This window comes from Bidens hawaiensis, unplaced genomic scaffold (genome assembly GCF_021521415.1).
Source record: "Bidens hawaiensis isolate Kalapana, Puna unplaced genomic scaffold, B.hawaiensis_p1.1 tig00025007_1, whole genome shotgun sequence".
NCBI classification, from domain to species: Eukaryota; Viridiplantae; Streptophyta; class Magnoliopsida; order Asterales; family Asteraceae; genus Bidens; species Bidens hawaiensis.
Genome location: NW_027493973.1, coordinates 260,300 through 279,695, shown reverse-complemented (window position 1 = coordinate 279,695; position 19,396 = coordinate 260,300). Strand labels below are relative to the sequence as shown.

General features: G+C 33.4%; 2 protein-coding genes across 3 annotated transcripts; both read right to left on the bottom strand.

Moving 5' to 3' along the window:
* Positions 1-801: 801 nt before the first annotated feature.
* Positions 802-3,881, bottom strand: LOC143570553 (transcription factor bHLH18-like). Of its 2 annotated transcripts, none has more exons than XM_077056178.1 (5): positions 3,813-3,881; positions 3,142-3,240; positions 2,538-3,029; positions 1,269-1,658; positions 802-1,109 (listed from the first exon to the last, which is right to left on the bottom strand). In XM_077056178.1, the coding sequence occupies exons 2-5, from the start codon at positions 3,175-3,177 to the stop codon at positions 1,038-1,040; spliced, it is 990 nt and encodes a 329-aa protein (XP_076912293.1). In that variant the 5' UTR covers positions 3,178-3,240; positions 3,813-3,881; the 3' UTR covers positions 802-1,037. The 2 variants fall into 2 exon arrangements, with proteins under 2 accessions (XP_076912293.1, XP_076912292.1); XM_077056177.1 differs by having other exon boundaries at positions 3,142-3,244; positions 3,813-3,868.
* A 10,617-nt stretch (positions 3,882-14,498) lies between these two features.
* Positions 14,499-18,753, bottom strand: LOC143570552 (transcription factor bHLH18-like). The gene is made up of 4 exons (XM_077056176.1): positions 18,683-18,753; positions 18,147-18,566; positions 17,297-17,665; positions 14,499-14,882 (listed from the first exon to the last, which is right to left on the bottom strand). Exons 1-4 carry the CDS (start codon positions 18,713-18,715, stop codon positions 14,820-14,822), a joined length of 885 nt encoding a protein of 294 aa, XP_076912291.1. The 5' UTR covers positions 18,716-18,753; the 3' UTR covers positions 14,499-14,819.
* Positions 18,754-19,396: the final 643 nt, after the last annotated feature.

Here is a 19,396-nt window from a genome sequence, read left to right as displayed (position 1 = left end):
AGTTAATGAGTTGAGTAAAATTGCAACTGAAATATACCTATTTGACTAGAGAAAAAAAACTTTTTGGAATCTAAGTGAACCTGATAACGATACTTAACTCAAAGTTTTAACACCCTAGATGAAGATCCGGCCAATGTATTTGTCGATGGACAAAGAAGAAACAAATAATATCTTGTTTATTGTTAATACTAGGAAGATGAAAGATCCAAGTATGGTAAAACAATATCTAGAATGTGACATGGAAAAATAGGAGAAACACGTCTAGCAACATGCACTTGAACAACTTAGCAGGTCTTTCAAAGATGGGTGGAAGTTACAATCTGCATTCATACTACTATGCAATAACGTATATTAGTTTATTTTGGTTTTTTTATGATCTTCAATATATGAAAGTAAGCGTATCAAAAAAGCATTAAGCAATATCTTACGTCGATTTTTTTGGTATTTATTTGTACTTAAAAGGTTTAACATAAGGCTATGTGTAATGACATCGCGCCCCTATCACTTCACACATTTCATCAATTAGACCATTTCACATCCATTTGTTTAGGGCGTCAAAAGTAAAAAACCTTGGGCACTATGCGGTCAACGGGCGCAAGGGCAAGAAATGCGGGGCCAAAGATGTATGTTTCCAACCAATCAAATTCATCACTTGTATTGTGGTGTTACTAGTTAAACTATTATGCGTTTTTTTTATTAACATGTTAACTATTACTCTTCTCGGCACTTCATTGCACTTAGTCTAATTGATTCTAGATGTATTCATATATAGTTCTATTCCATTTGCAATATAGCTTTAGAGAAGACACGAAAACAATTTGCTAGAAGACAAGAGTTATACGGAAATTCAATTAAAGTTGAGATGTCAACCTACAAAGTTCTGGTCATATGCTTAAAAAGATTAGCTAGAACGAAAAAGATAGCCCACTATTGAAGAAATAACTACATCAGAACTAGAACATCTTAGTACGGATAGAAAAAGAAGGTTATGAACTTGTACTACTTCACTATTCAATCATGAAATCAGCTACAGGTCATCAAAAATTTGAAAGAGATAGTTGCAAGCACTTTACAAGATCCTTGGCTGTCATGACAAACTCTTCACTCATCTACGAAAAATAATGAAAAAAGTTGCACAAACGTTTAGCCAAAAAAATGTAACTAGAAAGCAATTGATTGAAAACTACATGTGCATCATAAAGTATAATTTTTGATGAACATATTTACTTGCAATCGAGTGATCGACTATCGGCTATCAACCAACATACCTGAGCTATAATGGTTACCAGAGCAGCGGTACCAGAAATCGGAAGAATGCTATTACACATGACAGTTAAGTGAAGTCTCTCCAATTGGTTGAGGGCTTTCAATGCAAGAGGCGAATTTACTTCGCAGTAAATTCTTACTAGTACATTACTTCCTAATTTTCTTACTTTAATACCATGATTAGAAGCAGCATTACAAGGAAAAGTGTTTGTCTCATCGAAAGAAGACTCCTCTAGTTCATGGCCACCATGAGACTTGGATTTGCTAACCGAAGTAGTTGATTCGTGGATGATATTTTTCTCGCTGATTAATGTTTCTTCGAGCTCCTTCACTCGGTTTTGAAGATGTTTAATGTGTTTACTTGCGTCTTCCAGCACGGTGGCTTTGTCCATCTACAAAAACAGCTTAATAGAAATGGTCAGTTTTTAGACCACACGACCATAACACTCTAGTTCTATTGATTATTATTATGCTGTGACTAGAAATCCTTAGCATACATGATATATGAACTATACATCCATGCATAATTAATTGATTGATTCTCATTTTGATGTTAATCAATAGGGGGTTGCGGCGCAGCTTGTTGCCCGTTTGCCTGCCACTTTATTGTAATCGTTTTATAGTAAATTATATAAAATAGCTGCAGAAATGTTTTTTAAAAAAAACAAAAAAAACAACTTAATTACATTAACGACACTACATAAAATATGCCCTATATATCTTGAGACTGTAGCTTATACTTGTCTCAAGGTGGGTGGCAAAAATTTCAAGACCTACTAACATTTGTTTTATGAACCACATGTCTACTTATTGGATTAAATAGAGCTTAGAGCATATCCGTCGTTAGATGTTCATAAACTGTCATACCAGCTCCACATATTTAAGACATTTCTCAAAAACCCTTATTTTCTTGCACAATATCAAACCTCCGTAAACTCATTAAAAATTAATAAAGTTTTAAATATACAGATATAATATATATATGTCTATGTGAGAGAGTGGGTCCCCATTCTCATTTGCTTGGTCCATGGACTTCACGTCTGCAATGGTTAAGTTTCAGCCTTCCTAGTCCGCCCCAATTCCACCTCATCCGGACGCCAACAAAATGGTAGCATTGGAGATGCTCATGTTAGCAAGACGCTAATGATAATGAATGATAAATGATAATATAAGTGTTACTAATTAAGACTTTCAAATGACATATTGAACATGGAACTTAATTTTTTAATGTTACTGTTTTGAGAATTGTAAGTGTAATGGTATGTCTTTACCTTTTTAGTTTCAGGTAGGAGAGCAGCCAAAGAAATGAAGCGCTGCGTCAGCTTCTCTCTTCTCTTCCTTTCAGCCATGATATGCTCTTTGGCTTGTCTATGGTTCCTTCTTGTGCTGGAAACTCTTTTAGGGAGCTCTATGGATCCGAGAAGTTCGTTTAGATTGATCTCCTCTTTACGTTTCATCGCATCATGGTATTCCAAAGTGCATCCTCCATAGAGTTGACTTTGGTTTATAGTTGATGATGAGTTAAAGTCTCCAAAAGATAAAGTGAAAGTGCTTGATGAAGACCCTCCAACAGGACCAAATAAACTAGATGTGGTTGCCATATAACTGTCTTGTTTTCCAATGGTGGCTGCATTGATGGACTGGTCTCTTGTGACCAAATTCTGGTAGCCATTTAAGTTTGGTGAAGAAGATGAATCTAGAAACTCGCTATAAGGGCGTGTTTGTTGATGTTGGTTTATGAACTCACGAAGTTCGTCAATATCCTACCATTGACATGTTAAAATTAATCATCAAACAACTTAAAACAAGAAAACAGTCAGTAATTATATCAACCAATGCTATTTCTAAATATAGATGTATGGAAGATATTCTTACCGACTCGGGCAACCATGTTCCGAATGGGATATCCATTACAAGTGTGTGTTGCTTTGCTTGATCAACTAAGAATGCGTACGTAGGGAAGTGATTAGTGGCCTAGCTGCAACAAACAAAAGATATTCAAAAAGGGTCAGCGGCAAAGGTTGTTGCAAGTTTGTCTTCTATTTCGATGCAAATACTACTCTTAATGAACAAAATATCTTATTCAGGTTTCAGACATAAATCATTGAAGTTCAAAGTATCTATAAACTTTGTCTAGAATCTCATTAATATTCTAAATCGAGTAGCATGTGTTTCAGGCCAGGTGTTTATGTAAGAACCTCTTTTCTAGAGAAAGCAAAATCAAAAGCTGAAAATGCTGGTAATTATGTAAGTCTAGTCAGTTGCTTCTAACAACCATGTTAATAAAGTTTATTATTTTTTTTACTAACTAATATAAGCAGTCTACAGACTACACTAGAACCAAAAGATTTGAATTTCTGGAGTGAAAATTTCAGATCTTGCTCCAAAGTCAAGGTTAAAGAGTAAAATATTTGACCTATTGAACATAGAATTAGGATATGCAATAGTTAAAAAAAACAATGATTTGATGATATTATTTTCAAGCAAATTGCACCCTATTAATCCAGAATAACTTTTATGAACATATTTAAAAGAGATCAGATTACCTTGGTAGATCACTTTAGATCTGTTTAGTAGCTTCCTCAATTTCTTCTCTAGTATGAGATAATGATATGGCAATCTCATCTACTTATATAGATGACAAAGAAGACTTCAAGTATCAATCTATCTTTTATGTATTTTGAGTTTTTTTAATTTAAATTTAGTTGGAATATTGAACAAGCTTTTCTATTTTCCTTTTCTTTTTCTGTTTCTTTTTTTATCTCGCGGTAAAGCAGAAATCCAATAGGTCAAACACGTGCTATGTTTTCAATAGAGGAAAATGCATAATTCTTTTTTTGTTGGTACTACTTAATTTTGATTTTCAGCTATTTATCACTTATTAGTTATTACAAATTATTTGAATAGATAATATTAAACACACTTTATGAAAATGCATAATACAAATATCTCATTAAAAATACAACTTTAAAACGCTCTGTTTGAATAGATAACATGTTTGAATAATAACATTGTACGATTTCATGATTACTATTTAGACATATTAAACATTCGAAACTAAAGAAGTGGGGATCCATGTAGGCTTTGCCAGATCGAGAAAACAAAATGGGAAACTTCACAGACGCTAACTGAAGCTCACGGCTTCTTAGTTTTCGTTGATTATCATAGTAGGCTCATTGAGAATTTGTGGAAATTTTCTATACTATTGAAGACTCATAGAGATAAGGTTATGCACCAACCTTAATGTTGCCGAGGGTGTGGAAGATCGTGGAGTATATTGTAACGCATCTACTAACCTCGGTTGTGTTGTTATGATGCCAATAAACAAAGTGATCATGCATGCATCAAGACAACTAAAGATCCATGGGAAGAACTGCGCACACCACGACCTAGAATTAGGTTATATATCGATTACTATGAAACTATAGAGATGTTATCTTTACAACGTTAAGCGCATAATAAGCACATACCATAAGAATTGAAACATATATTTGACTGAAAGAGACAACTTTCAACGACGACAGTTGATGGAAAGTTTAAGCAATCAGGGAACATAATAATAGGATATGGATACCTTGTCGCTATAGGTTACCCATATAGCGATGATATGTCGTCGTTATAGGATCACCATTGCAACCATTTTCTTATAAAAATAAGATTTAGAAAAATAATATCTCAACCTCTAGAGATGATATGTCGTCGCAAAAAGGGTTCCCATGAAATCTTTTTAATTAAAGAAAAAGATTTAACAAATATAATTTTACATTTTATAGCGACTTAATGTCGTTGTTAAGAAACCTGTTCAAGTATAAAATGATTTAATATGAAATTTGATTGACCTATAATGACATGTCATATATTGACATGTGTATGTTTTATTTATTTTTCAAAAGATTTATATTGTATAATTATAATAACAAAAATGTCAATTGATCACTGATTATAAAATTTCAAAACTGTCAAATATCATAATTTAAATAAAGTATCATAAGTACTAAAATCCATCTTCATCTTCATCGATCTCTCCTTGACACCCACATTTGTTTTTGTAGCATTTTAGTTTATTGATCTCTTATTGCATCCGTTTCATCAGGCCCGGCTCCGAGAAAGCAAAAAAAATTTTGGGCTGAAGGCAAAAATTTTTCTGGGCCTTAAGTCAAAATGAGTATTTTGTTGGTTTAAATAATTAAATTTATATATAGGTTTACTTTATTATAATTTGGGTTGTGTAAAATTTTTTGTATGGAAATAGGATTAAACATGTCTTAAATGAGACTTGAACCCATAACATTTTGGTTGAGAGTAATACCCCTTTGCCACTAGACCAAACTAGTGATCATGTAATTAGGTTTAAACACTAAATATACATATTGTTTTTAATTAAAATAAACATATTTAAAAAAAATAAAAAAATTTGGGCTTACCGGGATGTCGGGCCTGTGGCCGTCGACCACACCGCCACCCCTATGGGCCGGCCCTGGGTTTCATTTGTCTAGTGTACTAGACGGAAATATTCTTGCATTTCATTAAGCTGTGAGTGTGAGTTGGACACACACACGACACATCAGGGAATACGTTTTTCACCTTCTTTTAACTCCATGTTACCTACCACAAATTAGAGTTTACAAACCACTTTCAAAATATTAGAAAAATGTACCTATATAAGATGCATGTATTGTTTAAAGCTTAAATTAGTTCAATTGGTACCTCAAATATGGTCTGCGAGTCCAAAACAGGGAGGAAATGGGAGTAGAGGTTTTCGAGAGTTAATAACTAAGGCGAATGCATGATCGTTGGAGTTAAATAATTGGGAAGGAACATGAACATCGAAAGGATTGACATCCCGATGCCTTTTCCATTAGTTATCTGTAAAGAAAAACCTTTAAATTTGGTATATATTTCATTTTAATTTCCATAGATAATGTTAAAAACTAACATTCGTGGAATTTTTGTAATAATTTCCATTTTATTTACATTATATCAACTTCTTTTAAAAGAATAGCTCAAGCAAAATGACAAAGTAGCAATGTTACTAGAAACCTAAGAGAGTGCCCACTTCGTTTTGATATCAAGAAGCCTTGGGATGAGCATTATTCCTTTTCACAACGGTTCTTTTCATAAAAAAACAAAATTCACTAATTATGTTATTAGATTTACCTCAATTATTATATATTATAGACTTTATAGTTGTGTGTAAAAAAAAAAAGCTAGATTTCAGTAGTCTTTTAAAGTAGGAAAAGAACATGACTACGTACAGAAAATATATAAAATTGTCATGCATATACATAAAACTAAAATTCATTTGAAGGACTTATGGCATATGTAGTTGTTTGTTGGAAAGAGAAAGTTATTGCTACCGAAGAAATAAAAAAGTCAGCATTCACAAAAAGTCAGTGTTGACCAAAAAAGCCGTTGCTTTACTAAAAAGTCAATGAGGATCTTATGATCATCTCAAGATAATGAGTCGGATTTATGACACATTTAGGCATTTTCAAACTCATACTCGCTAAGTATATTAAACCAAACCCATCAAAACTCTTTGGGTATTTGTCAAATAATTACCCGTTGGGTATCGAGCAAACCCACAGGTTTCGTGTATACCCATTGTGTATTCCCGATCGAAAACCAGTCGAGTATCTATCTGGTTTGACAATTTATAATTAGTGAATTACATCGGGTAAGTAACTATTAATCAATTAGAAAAATGTTTACCATAAAATGTTGTCATTAACTAATCAATTAAAAACAATGATTTTTATAAAAATACTCCTAGTTTCATATGATGCATCCAATTCTATTAAAAAAATAAAAAATCCATCAAAAAATAAATAATAAACTTTAATGTACATTATATGCTGGTTTACCCGGGTAAATGGGGCTATGTTATCTTATAATCGGGCATATTACGAATCTCATACTCATCCCAAACTTGTGAATAATTTCAAAAGTAATCTCAAACATGTCTCATACCCTGATGGGACGGGTATTACCCGGCCCAAATGTTTCAGCTTTCGTGTTTTCCATTAGGTTCGGGTTTTCCCGTCAGATTTGAGTTTCATTTTCATCCCTTAAAATGGATATGGAATTTCTTTGTATTTTAATGTTTTTAATTAAAAAGTTTTGCTTGGAGTGTCAAGAGGCCATGGAACACTTGTAATTAATAAAATGCTCGAAGGCGAACATGGCTTGCAAAACGTAGTAAGTTGGTGTAAACTCCCATCCTTTTTTACTTTTTCAATTTCGGTGTTATAGTTTTCCCAGTCATCTTGCCTGAGAGAAATTGCAAAAGAGGTCAATTCATGTAATAATTAAGGTTACGTTATGAAGTACATGAAAATAAGAAACAACAATATTTTCAATGGAGTCGACACAAAACCAAACAATATCGTGAAGAAGACAAAAGTTCTATGTTTCTTATGGGTGACTACAATATCATAAAAGTTGTAGTCAATTGAAGTATATGGTGTAATTTTAATGTATTAAACTTGTAAGCTCTTAATCTTTTTCTTGTATTTTGTTGGTGACTAGTCAATTGCTAGTTTTCTTTATGAATATATTACCGCCATAAAAAAAATAATAAACTTCAAGTGTTTGTAAGTAAATGTTTTTCGTACCCAAGTAAGCTCTTAATTTTTTTTCTTGTATTAATGTATTATCTTGTATCGTGAAATGGGCCATTGTGGTTTATTTGGACTTCACAAAAACTTGGGCCAGTCTAAGCAAGATTTCATAGGAAAATGCCTCGACTCCCTCGCGTAGGCTATTTAGAGAAAATTATTATATTCTCTATCGTTTCTATTACTGAGTTTTTACTTATTATACTCATAAAATCTATAATATACTCCTAAATAAATGGTGCCATTATTATTATGAAGACCACAGAATGAGACCCACAATCCTTAAAAAAGAAAAAGGCTTGTCCAACTTCCTAACACCACTAGAACAAAAAAGCCATTTGATTAATAATAAGTTTTACTTAGTTACCGTTCCTTTATTCTTTCATTCATTGTCACCACCGTCACCATCTCAACCGGAGGTAATTTTGGTCAAAACCTTTTTTTACATGAACGAAAGTTGATATTTTTTAAAACTAACCATTGTAACTTAGAATTCATTTTGCTTTTAACACACTCTGACCCTAACCAAAATTAATGGGCTTATTTTCAATGACGTGTTTTAAATCGAAAACATTTGGCTTATAACATGTTTGGACTCGTTATTCGGCCTGACCCACCCATTTTGCCAAGCATAGTATTTGGCTATGGAACTTCGCTTCGAATGATTTTCTAACAAATTTGGCTACATGATTTCGTAAAGGTTTTCGCTACATACTAGGTAGCATTCGGGTACGCATGAATGACATGCAGAATGGAATGGACCTTAAGAGAGAACTAAAAAGGTGTTTGGTTGTTCAGTTGAATGGAATCAACGATTCAAGGAATCTCATTTCCTTTAAACACATCAAAATCATTCATTCTCACTTTTCTTTTTCATTTTATTCCCTTTTTCACCTTACTTTCTCGACACCAACACCTAGCCAATATCACCGTTGCCGCCACCACCCCATTTAACCACCATCACCTGCTGCACCACTACCACCAACACATAAAAACATTTTATTAAAATTGTTTTTATCATATTTTATATATAAATTTTTTTATTACATATATAAAGCACAAGTTTGTTTACACATGTATAAAACTTTATGTAATAACAAATTCACATATGTGTAAAAAAACATAGATATGTGTGTGCTGTTGTTTATTATCTCAAATCTATGTGTATATACATATGTTTGGTGGTCATAAACTTTTTAAGTATTCGACAACTAAAACATGCTAAAAGAATGGAGATAAAAAGAATGACATACTGAAAAGGTGTGAAATTATTCAAGTGACAGGTATAATATCAAAACAGGGATCAATAAATCATACTTTGCATCTTACATGCTAATACTTCAAACACTTGAGCCATTTGAAAAGTCTAACAAGTGAGACAAATAACACGTGCTCAGAATTTTTATATATTTAACAACATTTACAGCATATTTATAGTTAAACCTTTCCATGAGTCGGGTCTGATCATCGGATTGGTAAAATGGCCAGTTCGATTATTATAGCAACATTTGATTTTATGATGGAAACCGTTCTAACATGTAATAACATATTTAAGAGACGTAAACATTTGATCCCCATGAAAAACAAATAAACGTACTATTAAAGGTTAAACCTAGATATATATGCTATTAAAATACTAATAATAATGGATCAATTCAAATAGATTTCTGCTTGACCAATAACTCAATCTGATCTGATCTCAGTACGTACTCCCAAAACTTGTTTCCCACGTTGACTGACAAAACCGTCCAAAACCTGCAACACTTGACAAGGTTTTCCTTTTTATTATTATTATTATTTTGGTTTTCCAATTCAAAAGGGGTAGCGGCAAGTTTGTTACCCTTTACCTTTTGTTTAGATGTAATCAATATTTTTCATCTTTTATTGTAGTAGTCAAATTATTATTATTGAGGTTGTTGTTGTGTCTGTATGGCATATACAAAAGGGAATTGATTAACAATTTGTATTCATATGTTTGTATATATATATATATAGAAATGTTAATTTGTTAAGTGTTTTTTACACGTATAAACACCAACCGAGCTACATCTAGATAATGGGTAAGCGAGCAAAAAAGAAGCAAATTTGACGAACTTGAAGGATAGATGCAGCTTCATCATTGTGAGGGTTTTGAATTCAAGGGTGGATTTACTTTACACAGGTGTGGTTTATGAGGCCACGTTGAGTTTCAGGTTTTATTTAAAACGGTTATCAAAATTTTGGGGTTGGGGATGAGCAAAAAAAGAGTTTATGAAGTCACGTTTTTAATTATGCGATAAATAATTTGATAAGTTTAATTACCAATTTGATTGCATTATCAAATCATAATACGGACCAAAAAGCAGAAAAATTAAAATAACAATAAGTTACTAAAATAGCTTATATGAAGCACAAAGAAAGGTTTTTTCTAAAAAATATGTAACACCATAAAAAATATAACCCATTAAAAATTGAACCCAAGACCTTTGATTTCATTAGGTACTCTTTCATTGCATAAAGGAGCCATTTTGTTTATTTTCGTTTACGTACTTCACTTCCAGATTTTGATCTTAGCGGGTTCTCTAATAAGGACACCGCCCCCCCTAAAGCCCAACATGTTGTGGCGAGTGCCTTATTTAGTGGAATCGTCAAGAGTTTAAGAGTGAAGTTTGATCTATCCCCTCGCCAAAAGGCGGTGTTTGAATGCCTTCGGGCTCCTCGGGCTCAGGATTTTCTAACGGCCATCCCCATTGAAGGATTAGGCCAACGTATGTCGGGTTTGGAGTATCGGGCTATCCTTAAGTACCGGTTAATGATCCCTATGTTTCCAACGGATGAACCTTGCCCAATTTGTCGCAAGGTCTGTTTGGATTCTTTTGGTGACCATGCGGTGCATTGCAAAGAATTGCCTGGCTTTAAATACAGACATGATCTGGTTAGGGATGTTCTGTGTGATGTTCTTAAACGGGCAGGGATTTCTGCTAAAAAGGAGGCCCCTGTTAACTTTCTCACGGATCCTATTGAAGGGAGGTCTACTTTACGACCAGCTGATATTCTTGTGTTCGGGTGGGCAGGGGGGAAACACGCCTGTGTGGATCTTACAGGAGTGTCTCCTCTTGTTGGGCTCAGGGACCGTGGGTTTGTTGTGGGTCAGGCTGCGTTGAAGGCTGAATCGGGCAAAGTTATTAAACACGAGAAAGCTTGTTTAGATAATCAACATTTCTTTCTACCATTTGCCTTTGATACATTTGGTTTTCTGGCTCCAGAGGCTGTGAAATTTTTGAGTAGGGTTCAGCGCGTCGTACACGGAACCTCTTCAGCTTCTAGGTCCCAAAGCTTCGTTTTTAGCAGGATTGGCTTTGCTGTTCAAAAGGGGGTTGCGGCGCAGCTTGTTGCCCGTTTGCCTGCCACTTTATTGTAATCGTTTTATAGTAAATTATATAAAACTTCGATTGTGATGGATTCAGAAAGTTTCAAAACAAAAGTCTATATAATTTTTTTTAGCAATTACGGGCTTGGGTCTGTCGCTCTTCTAAACCTCCCTTTACGTTGGCTTTGTCGGATATAAAAACTATGTGAGTGAATATACATATAAATAATGAGTGAACCTACATGGAAAGTGAAATTATGGTCTAGTTGTAAACACTTTGCCACTTTTTTGTGAGAACCCGGGCTCGATTCCTTGTTGTAACGGTTTTTTGTTCTTGTTTAGACTGCTTAATTTAGGATTTTAGGCCTCGTAAAATTTTTGAAAAAATATTACCCGGTAGAATCCATCTTTTTCCTCGTTTCTATTATTATTATTATTATTATTATTATTATTATTTCATCCATAAAATTCACTTCGAAACTGCCATTAACAAGGGTCGAATATAAAGAGGTTTGTACTCTGTTATTCCTTCACAAACACCAAATTCGTAGAATTGTTTGATTGATTTTAGCATGTGGGTTTTGTTTATTTGTCACATGTATATTGAATCTTTATTACATAGGTGTAATGAAGTTGTTTTAAAAAGTGATTCTTTGGTGATGGTTTTATGAACTCTTTATATAAATACTTCAAGAGGAGTTCTGCTTTTTTACTTGCAAAGTCCAAAAGCTCTCGTTTTCCCTATCACGGTGCTATATATATCTTTCACACACAAAAGTTTGTGATTTTAGGGTTTAGTGATTTAAGATTTAACAAACCGATATAACTCCCTTTTGAGAGTTACTTCAAACTAGGGTTGGCATAACATGTCGGACACGACACGATAATACACGACATGGTTAGACACGATGGCCTGTGGTACCAAACACGAACACGACATGATAACTAAACATGTCATTTTTCCAAACACGAACACGGATCTGTTTAGTAACGAGTTAACCTGTTAAAAGACACAAGGAATGATACATGTGTAATGAAACAAAAAATTTTAAAACGAGAGTCTTAATTTATACATAATCTATAACATATGTGAAACAAAAAAAAAGAACACAAATCCATAACATACTTAAGACAAAAAACCCATAGAAACAAATAATAACATTCATTAAAAATAGAATGTCGGCTTCATCTTAAATGAAGGAAATATCATATATAAGTATGACTTTAGGTTTAAGACTTTAAGAGTGTATATTTATTTAAATTAAAATTCATCGCATGTTACGAACATTTTAACAAGTCTTTAACCTGTTAAGCAATGAATTTAAACATGTCTTAAACATCTCAACCTGTTTAAGACAAGAAACTTGTTAAGCTCAAACCTAAACCTGTTAAAACTCGTGTCATGTCGTGTCGTGCTAACAGTTCCGTGTCATAAATTGACAACCCTACTTCAAAATTTTAGCACATTTTATCGGATGGTTAAGTTCTAAGTTTGTACTCAACGAGTAGGGTACTATGCGTTAAGTCTTGGTATTACTATACACTGGCCTTGGTTCAAGATGCTGGCTCTTATAGAACCATGGTACCGATGGATGATCTTTTCTTATACTGTAACATTGCTAATATCCTTTAGTACATGGTCTAGACTTGTCTCGAGATTGCATATACTGTTAGTATAAATTCGTATTTGAAGCATTTTTGGTATCTTTGGGGAACCCTTTACACGGCGTGAATATACACTAATTATCTGGTTTGAATCTTACTAGTGACGTTGATGCTCATTCGACAAGTTATATCGTTAATCATCGATCCATCATTAGATATTATTTATTTCTTGGTAAAAAATGCCACATGTTGGAGGTACAATGAACAACATGCGGTTGCTCAATCTAGTATGGAGGCATTGTATCATTTTTTTTTGCCCACAACATTGTTGAGCTTTTCAAGCTTATTTGAGGTTTATGAGTTATACTTATCTCAGGGCCATCAACTAATGGTGTGACAATGTTGACGCTACACAGTTATGATCAACATGGTGCTTCAAAAGAACCATTTTTGAGATTGACTTGCATTTTACTCGTGATATAGTGTTATCAAAGACTCGATCATCTACTTTGATATTTTCATGTAGCTATTCAAATTGCTTACCAAAGGGTTGTCTTCTATTATATTCAGAGCATGTTTGGAATTTAGTTTGAAAAATGCTTATTGATTTATTGGTTTTTTCAAAAACCTATTTTGAAAAGCCATGATTTGTGACTATTGGAAAACTGTTTTTTAACTCTTTTAAAAAACTAAAATAAAAAAGAATTGTAATTGTCAAACATATTATAACTTATTGGTTTTTTGAAACACCAATAAGCCAATAAGCATTTTTCAAACTTAATCCCAAACATGATCTCAACACCTTCCATTCCAAGATTCACATTACTGGAAATGTTTAATGTTTAATCTGTGGGAGTGTATTTGTGCAGTTACAAGGGTGTGACAGCTTCGGCCTGCCGGGGACACAACCCCGCCTTCATCGGCTGATAAAAATTCTCCTCAGACGCGGTAGCCATCCCAATCATCCCGCTCATCTCAACTTGATCATGACCATTCAATAAACAAACTTATTTAAAAAAAGGATGTACGAATTGGGGTGATGTATGGATTTGAGTGGAATGATGTGACGCTTAAGGATGAGCGGGTATCGGTACTGATATTCCTAAATTTTTTGTACTGGTACAGGTATTGAAAGCAAAATTTGGGAATACCGGTACCGAAAGCCTAAAGCAAGGTACCGATTCATTACCAGTAACCGTTTTGCTCATCCCTGGTGACGCTAATGAGAAGAAGAGAGATTGTGAAAGATGGATTAGTGCCGGATAAGCACTCCTACAACTAGAGGTAGGGTATTTCAGTATACGAGATCTGCTAGTCAAAGTGGCGGATTAGATGGTAGTGGGATCTGTCATTTGAAATGACGGAAGACATGATAACTTAATCACTTCCGCCATTTCAAATGGAGGATCAAACACGGGAAAAAAAGTCCACCCCACCAAACAAAATCTGACACGACCTGTCATCATTTTAGGATCCGCCATTTAAAATGACGGATCACCTAGAAACCATCAACTTTCTTTCTCTCTTCTAGAAGCCTTTTTAACTCTTTTTTTTTCTTCCATTAAAAAAATCACACATTAATGCACCATTGTAACGCGCCGGGTATATAAATAGATCATCGTTACACTGGTTGCGTCGGGTAAAACACTAGTTCAATGCATTTTCTCATTCTATATCAGTTGGTTACGCAGTAGACTATGTTTCTTCCTAGGTAGTAGGATTCTCAAAGTGATGTCTCTAACGTATATGCAACAAAAATATCAAAGGTTGTTTCCAAACTAAGTCCCAAAACTTAAATAAATACGGCCACGTACCGAAAATGATGGTTAATGGTAAACATCAGAAACTATTAAATATTAGGTAGATCAATGTAGATATTAAAAAAAATGAAGTTATATTGTTCAAGGACTTTAAGAACCCAACAAATCTGCCATACAACTAAGAAATAATTTGCTGCGTTTGGGACCAAATAAATTTGTGGTTCAAACTACTAGTAGCAAGTTCTTCACAAGATCGGCTGATTTCACAGCCACGTCATTATTATTCTGCATAAGCCAAGAGAAAATGGATCAGAACCATCTTAGACTATATGTAGTGAATGAGTTACAAAATAGGACGATTTTATCTTGTGACGTCCAGTCAGTAAATAAGGGGGTTTATTGTTTTCGGGGTGCAATGGGGTGTGTCATGTGTGTGTGTATGCTACACACAAAAGATTAAAATAATAATATTCTTCAAACAAGAACCGACGACAAAAACACATTCCCCACCCCCCAAACCACTTGTCGCCCCTCTTAGTGCCCGGGGGGGCGGTGTTCCTTCCTCTTCGCCCCTTTTTACCGTCTAGTACGCACAACCTTATACATATGTATTTTATACCTACAATCGGCGCAACTTATTGCCGTTTTCCTTGTATTTCAATGCATATATATATATATATATGGGTAAGTTAACATACAAATGAAATTAACGTGCTAAACGTGAAAATCAAGTAGATCAATTATATATACAAGTAGAGTAATTATGTAATTACTCTATGATGTAATTATATAATTACTCTACTTGTATATATATAATTACTCTACTTGATTCTCACGTTTAGCACGTTAATTTCATTTGTATTTGATCCAGACCCTATATATACCTATATATATATATATATATAGGGGATGGTTCTAGAGAGAAATGATATTATTGCAAGAAATGTGATAAATGAATATGAACCACTAGTTTTGTTTTAAGTTTTAAATGCTTAAAGCTAAATAAAGAAAATATTAAGAACTCATTTATTTTTATAACTTACTTTTTGCTTCTTAAATTTTTATCCTACACAAGTATAATTTATTCATATATTAAAATTTCTTTTTATCCAAAACTAATTTCTCCCAACTCAATATATTAATCTCCATCAACACATACTTACATTATGATGAATAATACCAAAAAACTAATTTACATGTATTTGCATTAAATATCAACAAAAAACATACAACCTACACAAAAACGTATAATCTACTCTTGTTCTAAGAATAAGACAACATATAACCTACACACGAAAAACATTTAACCTACACACAAAATTCATCATCAATAAAATACACACGCACACGAAAACATTTAATCTACACACGAAAAACATATAACCTACACACGAAAATTTTATCTTACACAAATACAATTTATTCATACATTAATTTCTTTTTATTCAAAACCAATTTCTTCAAACTCAACATATCAATATCCATCAACACGTAGTTACATTGTGATGAATAATACAAAAAACTATCTTACATATGTTTGCATTAAATGTCAATGAAAAATATACAATCTACACAAAAACATATAACTTACACTTGTTCTAAAAATAAAAAAACATATAACCTACATACGAAAAACATATAACCTACGCATGTGTAGGATATGTGTATCTTTGTGTAGTTTATATAATTGTTGATGTCGAATTCCATATGTAAGTTGTATGCTTTTTGTATGATGTACGTTTTTATCGCTCAAAACAAGTGTATGTTATATAACTTTGTGTATGTTGTATATTTATTGTTAACATTTATTGGACAAATTTGTATGATATTTTTTATTACTATTTATGACAATAATTTTTATAGGCATACCAATTGAAAAAAAATATATTATGTTTTGATATTTAGTGTTAAAAAACATGCTAATAAATTGAGTGGAAATTATTTTTTTAATATAAAGAATAGTATTATATGAATAAATTGTATTTATGTTAAATAAAATGAAGAATGTGTAAATAAAAAATAAAACTAAAGTAGTGTTTTTATCTTTTTAATTATTATAGTTAAATTAGTTAAATATATTAATTAGAGAGAGATTCATTATGGTTATATTAGTTGTATTAATTGGAGAGAGAGTATGCATTTATTGTTGCATTTACATCTTTTTTATTTATTTTTAAATATTTAAATCTTAAAATAAAACTAGTGGCTCATATTCATTTCTCTCATTTCTTGCAAAAATTTGATTTCTTTCTTGAACTTAAACCTATACATATATATATATATTGGATTCATATCTTTTAAATTAATGAGCCTATAGATAATTAAATGCTTCCATATAAGTTTTTCAAGAAAATATACAAATCCATTTCCTTACTTAGATTAGAGTTATTAGAATTTATAAATCTTAACTTTGACCTATTGGCCAAGATTATCCCAACTCAGGATATGTTCCTAGACAATACAAATTTTGAACGTATTTTCTTCCGGCAATCTCACACAAACTAAAGATAGGCTAAACAATTAACAAAGTTAGTTTTCAATTAGTGCCTGATTGCTAGAGGAAAATACGTTTAACGTTGAGACGGTCCGGAAACATATCCTGAGTCGGGATTAATCCTGGAAAATAGGTCAAAGTTGGGATTATTAAAACTCAATAACTCTCTAGATTATGATGATGAAACAACAAGATAAATGTTAACCTGAGCAACAATGGTGACAAGAAGAGTGGTATCAGCAAACGGCATGGTTCTACAACTGATGATAGATAAACCAAACTTCTGCATCTCGCTAAGCACTTTCACTAATGACATGCCGTTTTTTCGGCTATAGATTTCGACAAGTAGATTGCATCCAGACGTTCTCACTTCTATCTCTGGATTACAAAGGCTGCTACTCTGATCTTTTAAGTTTGCTTCATTAGAAGATGATCCATTATCACTACTACTAATCCTCGATTTTTTGTAGGCTATAGCTGATTCTTGCATGTTCTTTCTCTCGAGTTTTTTCACACGATTTTCAAGTTCTTGAATGTAATTAGCTGCATCTTCTAACACAGTTGCCTTATCCATCTGCCACCAAAGTTAGCTAGATCATTAATAATCATAAAAAATAAAAATTGGGTACGCGAGATGGTATTAAAAATAGACATAGGATATAAAAATGTAGGGATTGACCCATATGGGTGCTAGGTGGCAATGCGGAAGCAAAAACACGCACAATGCACAAATGATAAAACACACATATGGAAAATAAAATGACACAATATTTCATCATGGTTCGGTCCAATGAGCTAGGAGCTACATCCATGACTGTAACTAGGTTATTTCATTAAACTTAGACATAGATTACAATTACAATAGATTGATATAAATAGAGTAGGGTTGAGGTTTCTAACTTAATTTGGTGACTAAGAAAACTCAAAATAAGCCTAGCTAGTAATTAACTAATGAGCAATGCGGCCCCGGCTAATAGCCCTTTTGTCACCTGATCAAAAACACACAATTAAAACCAAAGGGCTTCAGAAATCCGAACACGAGGACGCATTAGTACCTTTTTCTGGTCTGGAAGGAGGGAAGACAAAGAAATAAACCGTTGAGCCAACTTTTCTCTTCTCTTTCTTTCAGCCAACACATGTTCTTGAACCTGAGCCGGGTTCTTGACCGTTGTGGGAACTCTTTTCTTACCGGCTGCTGTGAATCCAGATGAATCACTATATGATAAGAACTCATCTTTAGGCTTTATATCTCCAAAAGATATAGTGAAAGAGTTGGGAGCATCAGAAACTAGCTTTGGCTTTGGCTTTGGCTTTGGCTTTTCAGTTGGAGGCAATTTCTTGTTAAATTGATCCACTAAAGATGGGGTTTCTATGTAGCTATCTGATGAAAATGAATCAACCCTTAAATCATCCGTTGGACAATAATAAGATTTGTTCATCTGATAATGATTCAAGAACCCTTGCTCTTGTGTTTCCTAAGAAATAGATTCAAATATATTGATTAACAAATCAGGAGTATATATTATTCTTCATTACTGTGATTAATATTAAATTTAACCATGCATGAGTACAGCATGCAGCTTTTACTTACCGATTCCTGTAGCCAATATGAAGGCATATCCATGGTTTAAATATGTCAGTGACTCAGTGTTAGTTTTTTTTTTTTTTTAACAAAAAAGCTTGCATATATTCATTCCACCAAACCAATCTCTAAGCAAGATGCTAAAGAGAAGGCAACACCAATTACACCACCAAAGATAGAATCAAAACAAGTTTACATCAAATTTTAACCATCTATCTATTGACAAATTTTTCCACCTGGATCTATGTTTCAGATTAAGGAATGAAGTTTCCTTGATGTCATCCAATATCTTCGAGACCGAGCAGGGATTATTGTTAAAAATTCTTTGGTTGCGGTCACGCCAAATAATCCACATTCCAACCATTACAACTGCTACCATTGATTTTTCCTCCTGTGTGAGAATGCCGAATCCTTTATCAACTGGAAAGTGTCTTTCACCGAGCTAGTAAGAGCGAGATTTGGGCACTCCAACCAGATTCCCAAATGCCACCAGATGCTTTTGGCAGCCAAACAATTAATAAGAAGATGATCAACAATTTCATCAGCGTATCCGCATCTTGCACATCTTCTATCTTGCAGATTTACGCCCCGGCGTTGTAGTTCCGAAACCGTAGGAATTCTACCATCCCAAGCCTTCCAAATGAACATATTGATTTTTGGTGAAATCCAATTGCACCACTTCAAGACCTGATTATGGACGCTGCCAACGACATTGCTGCTATA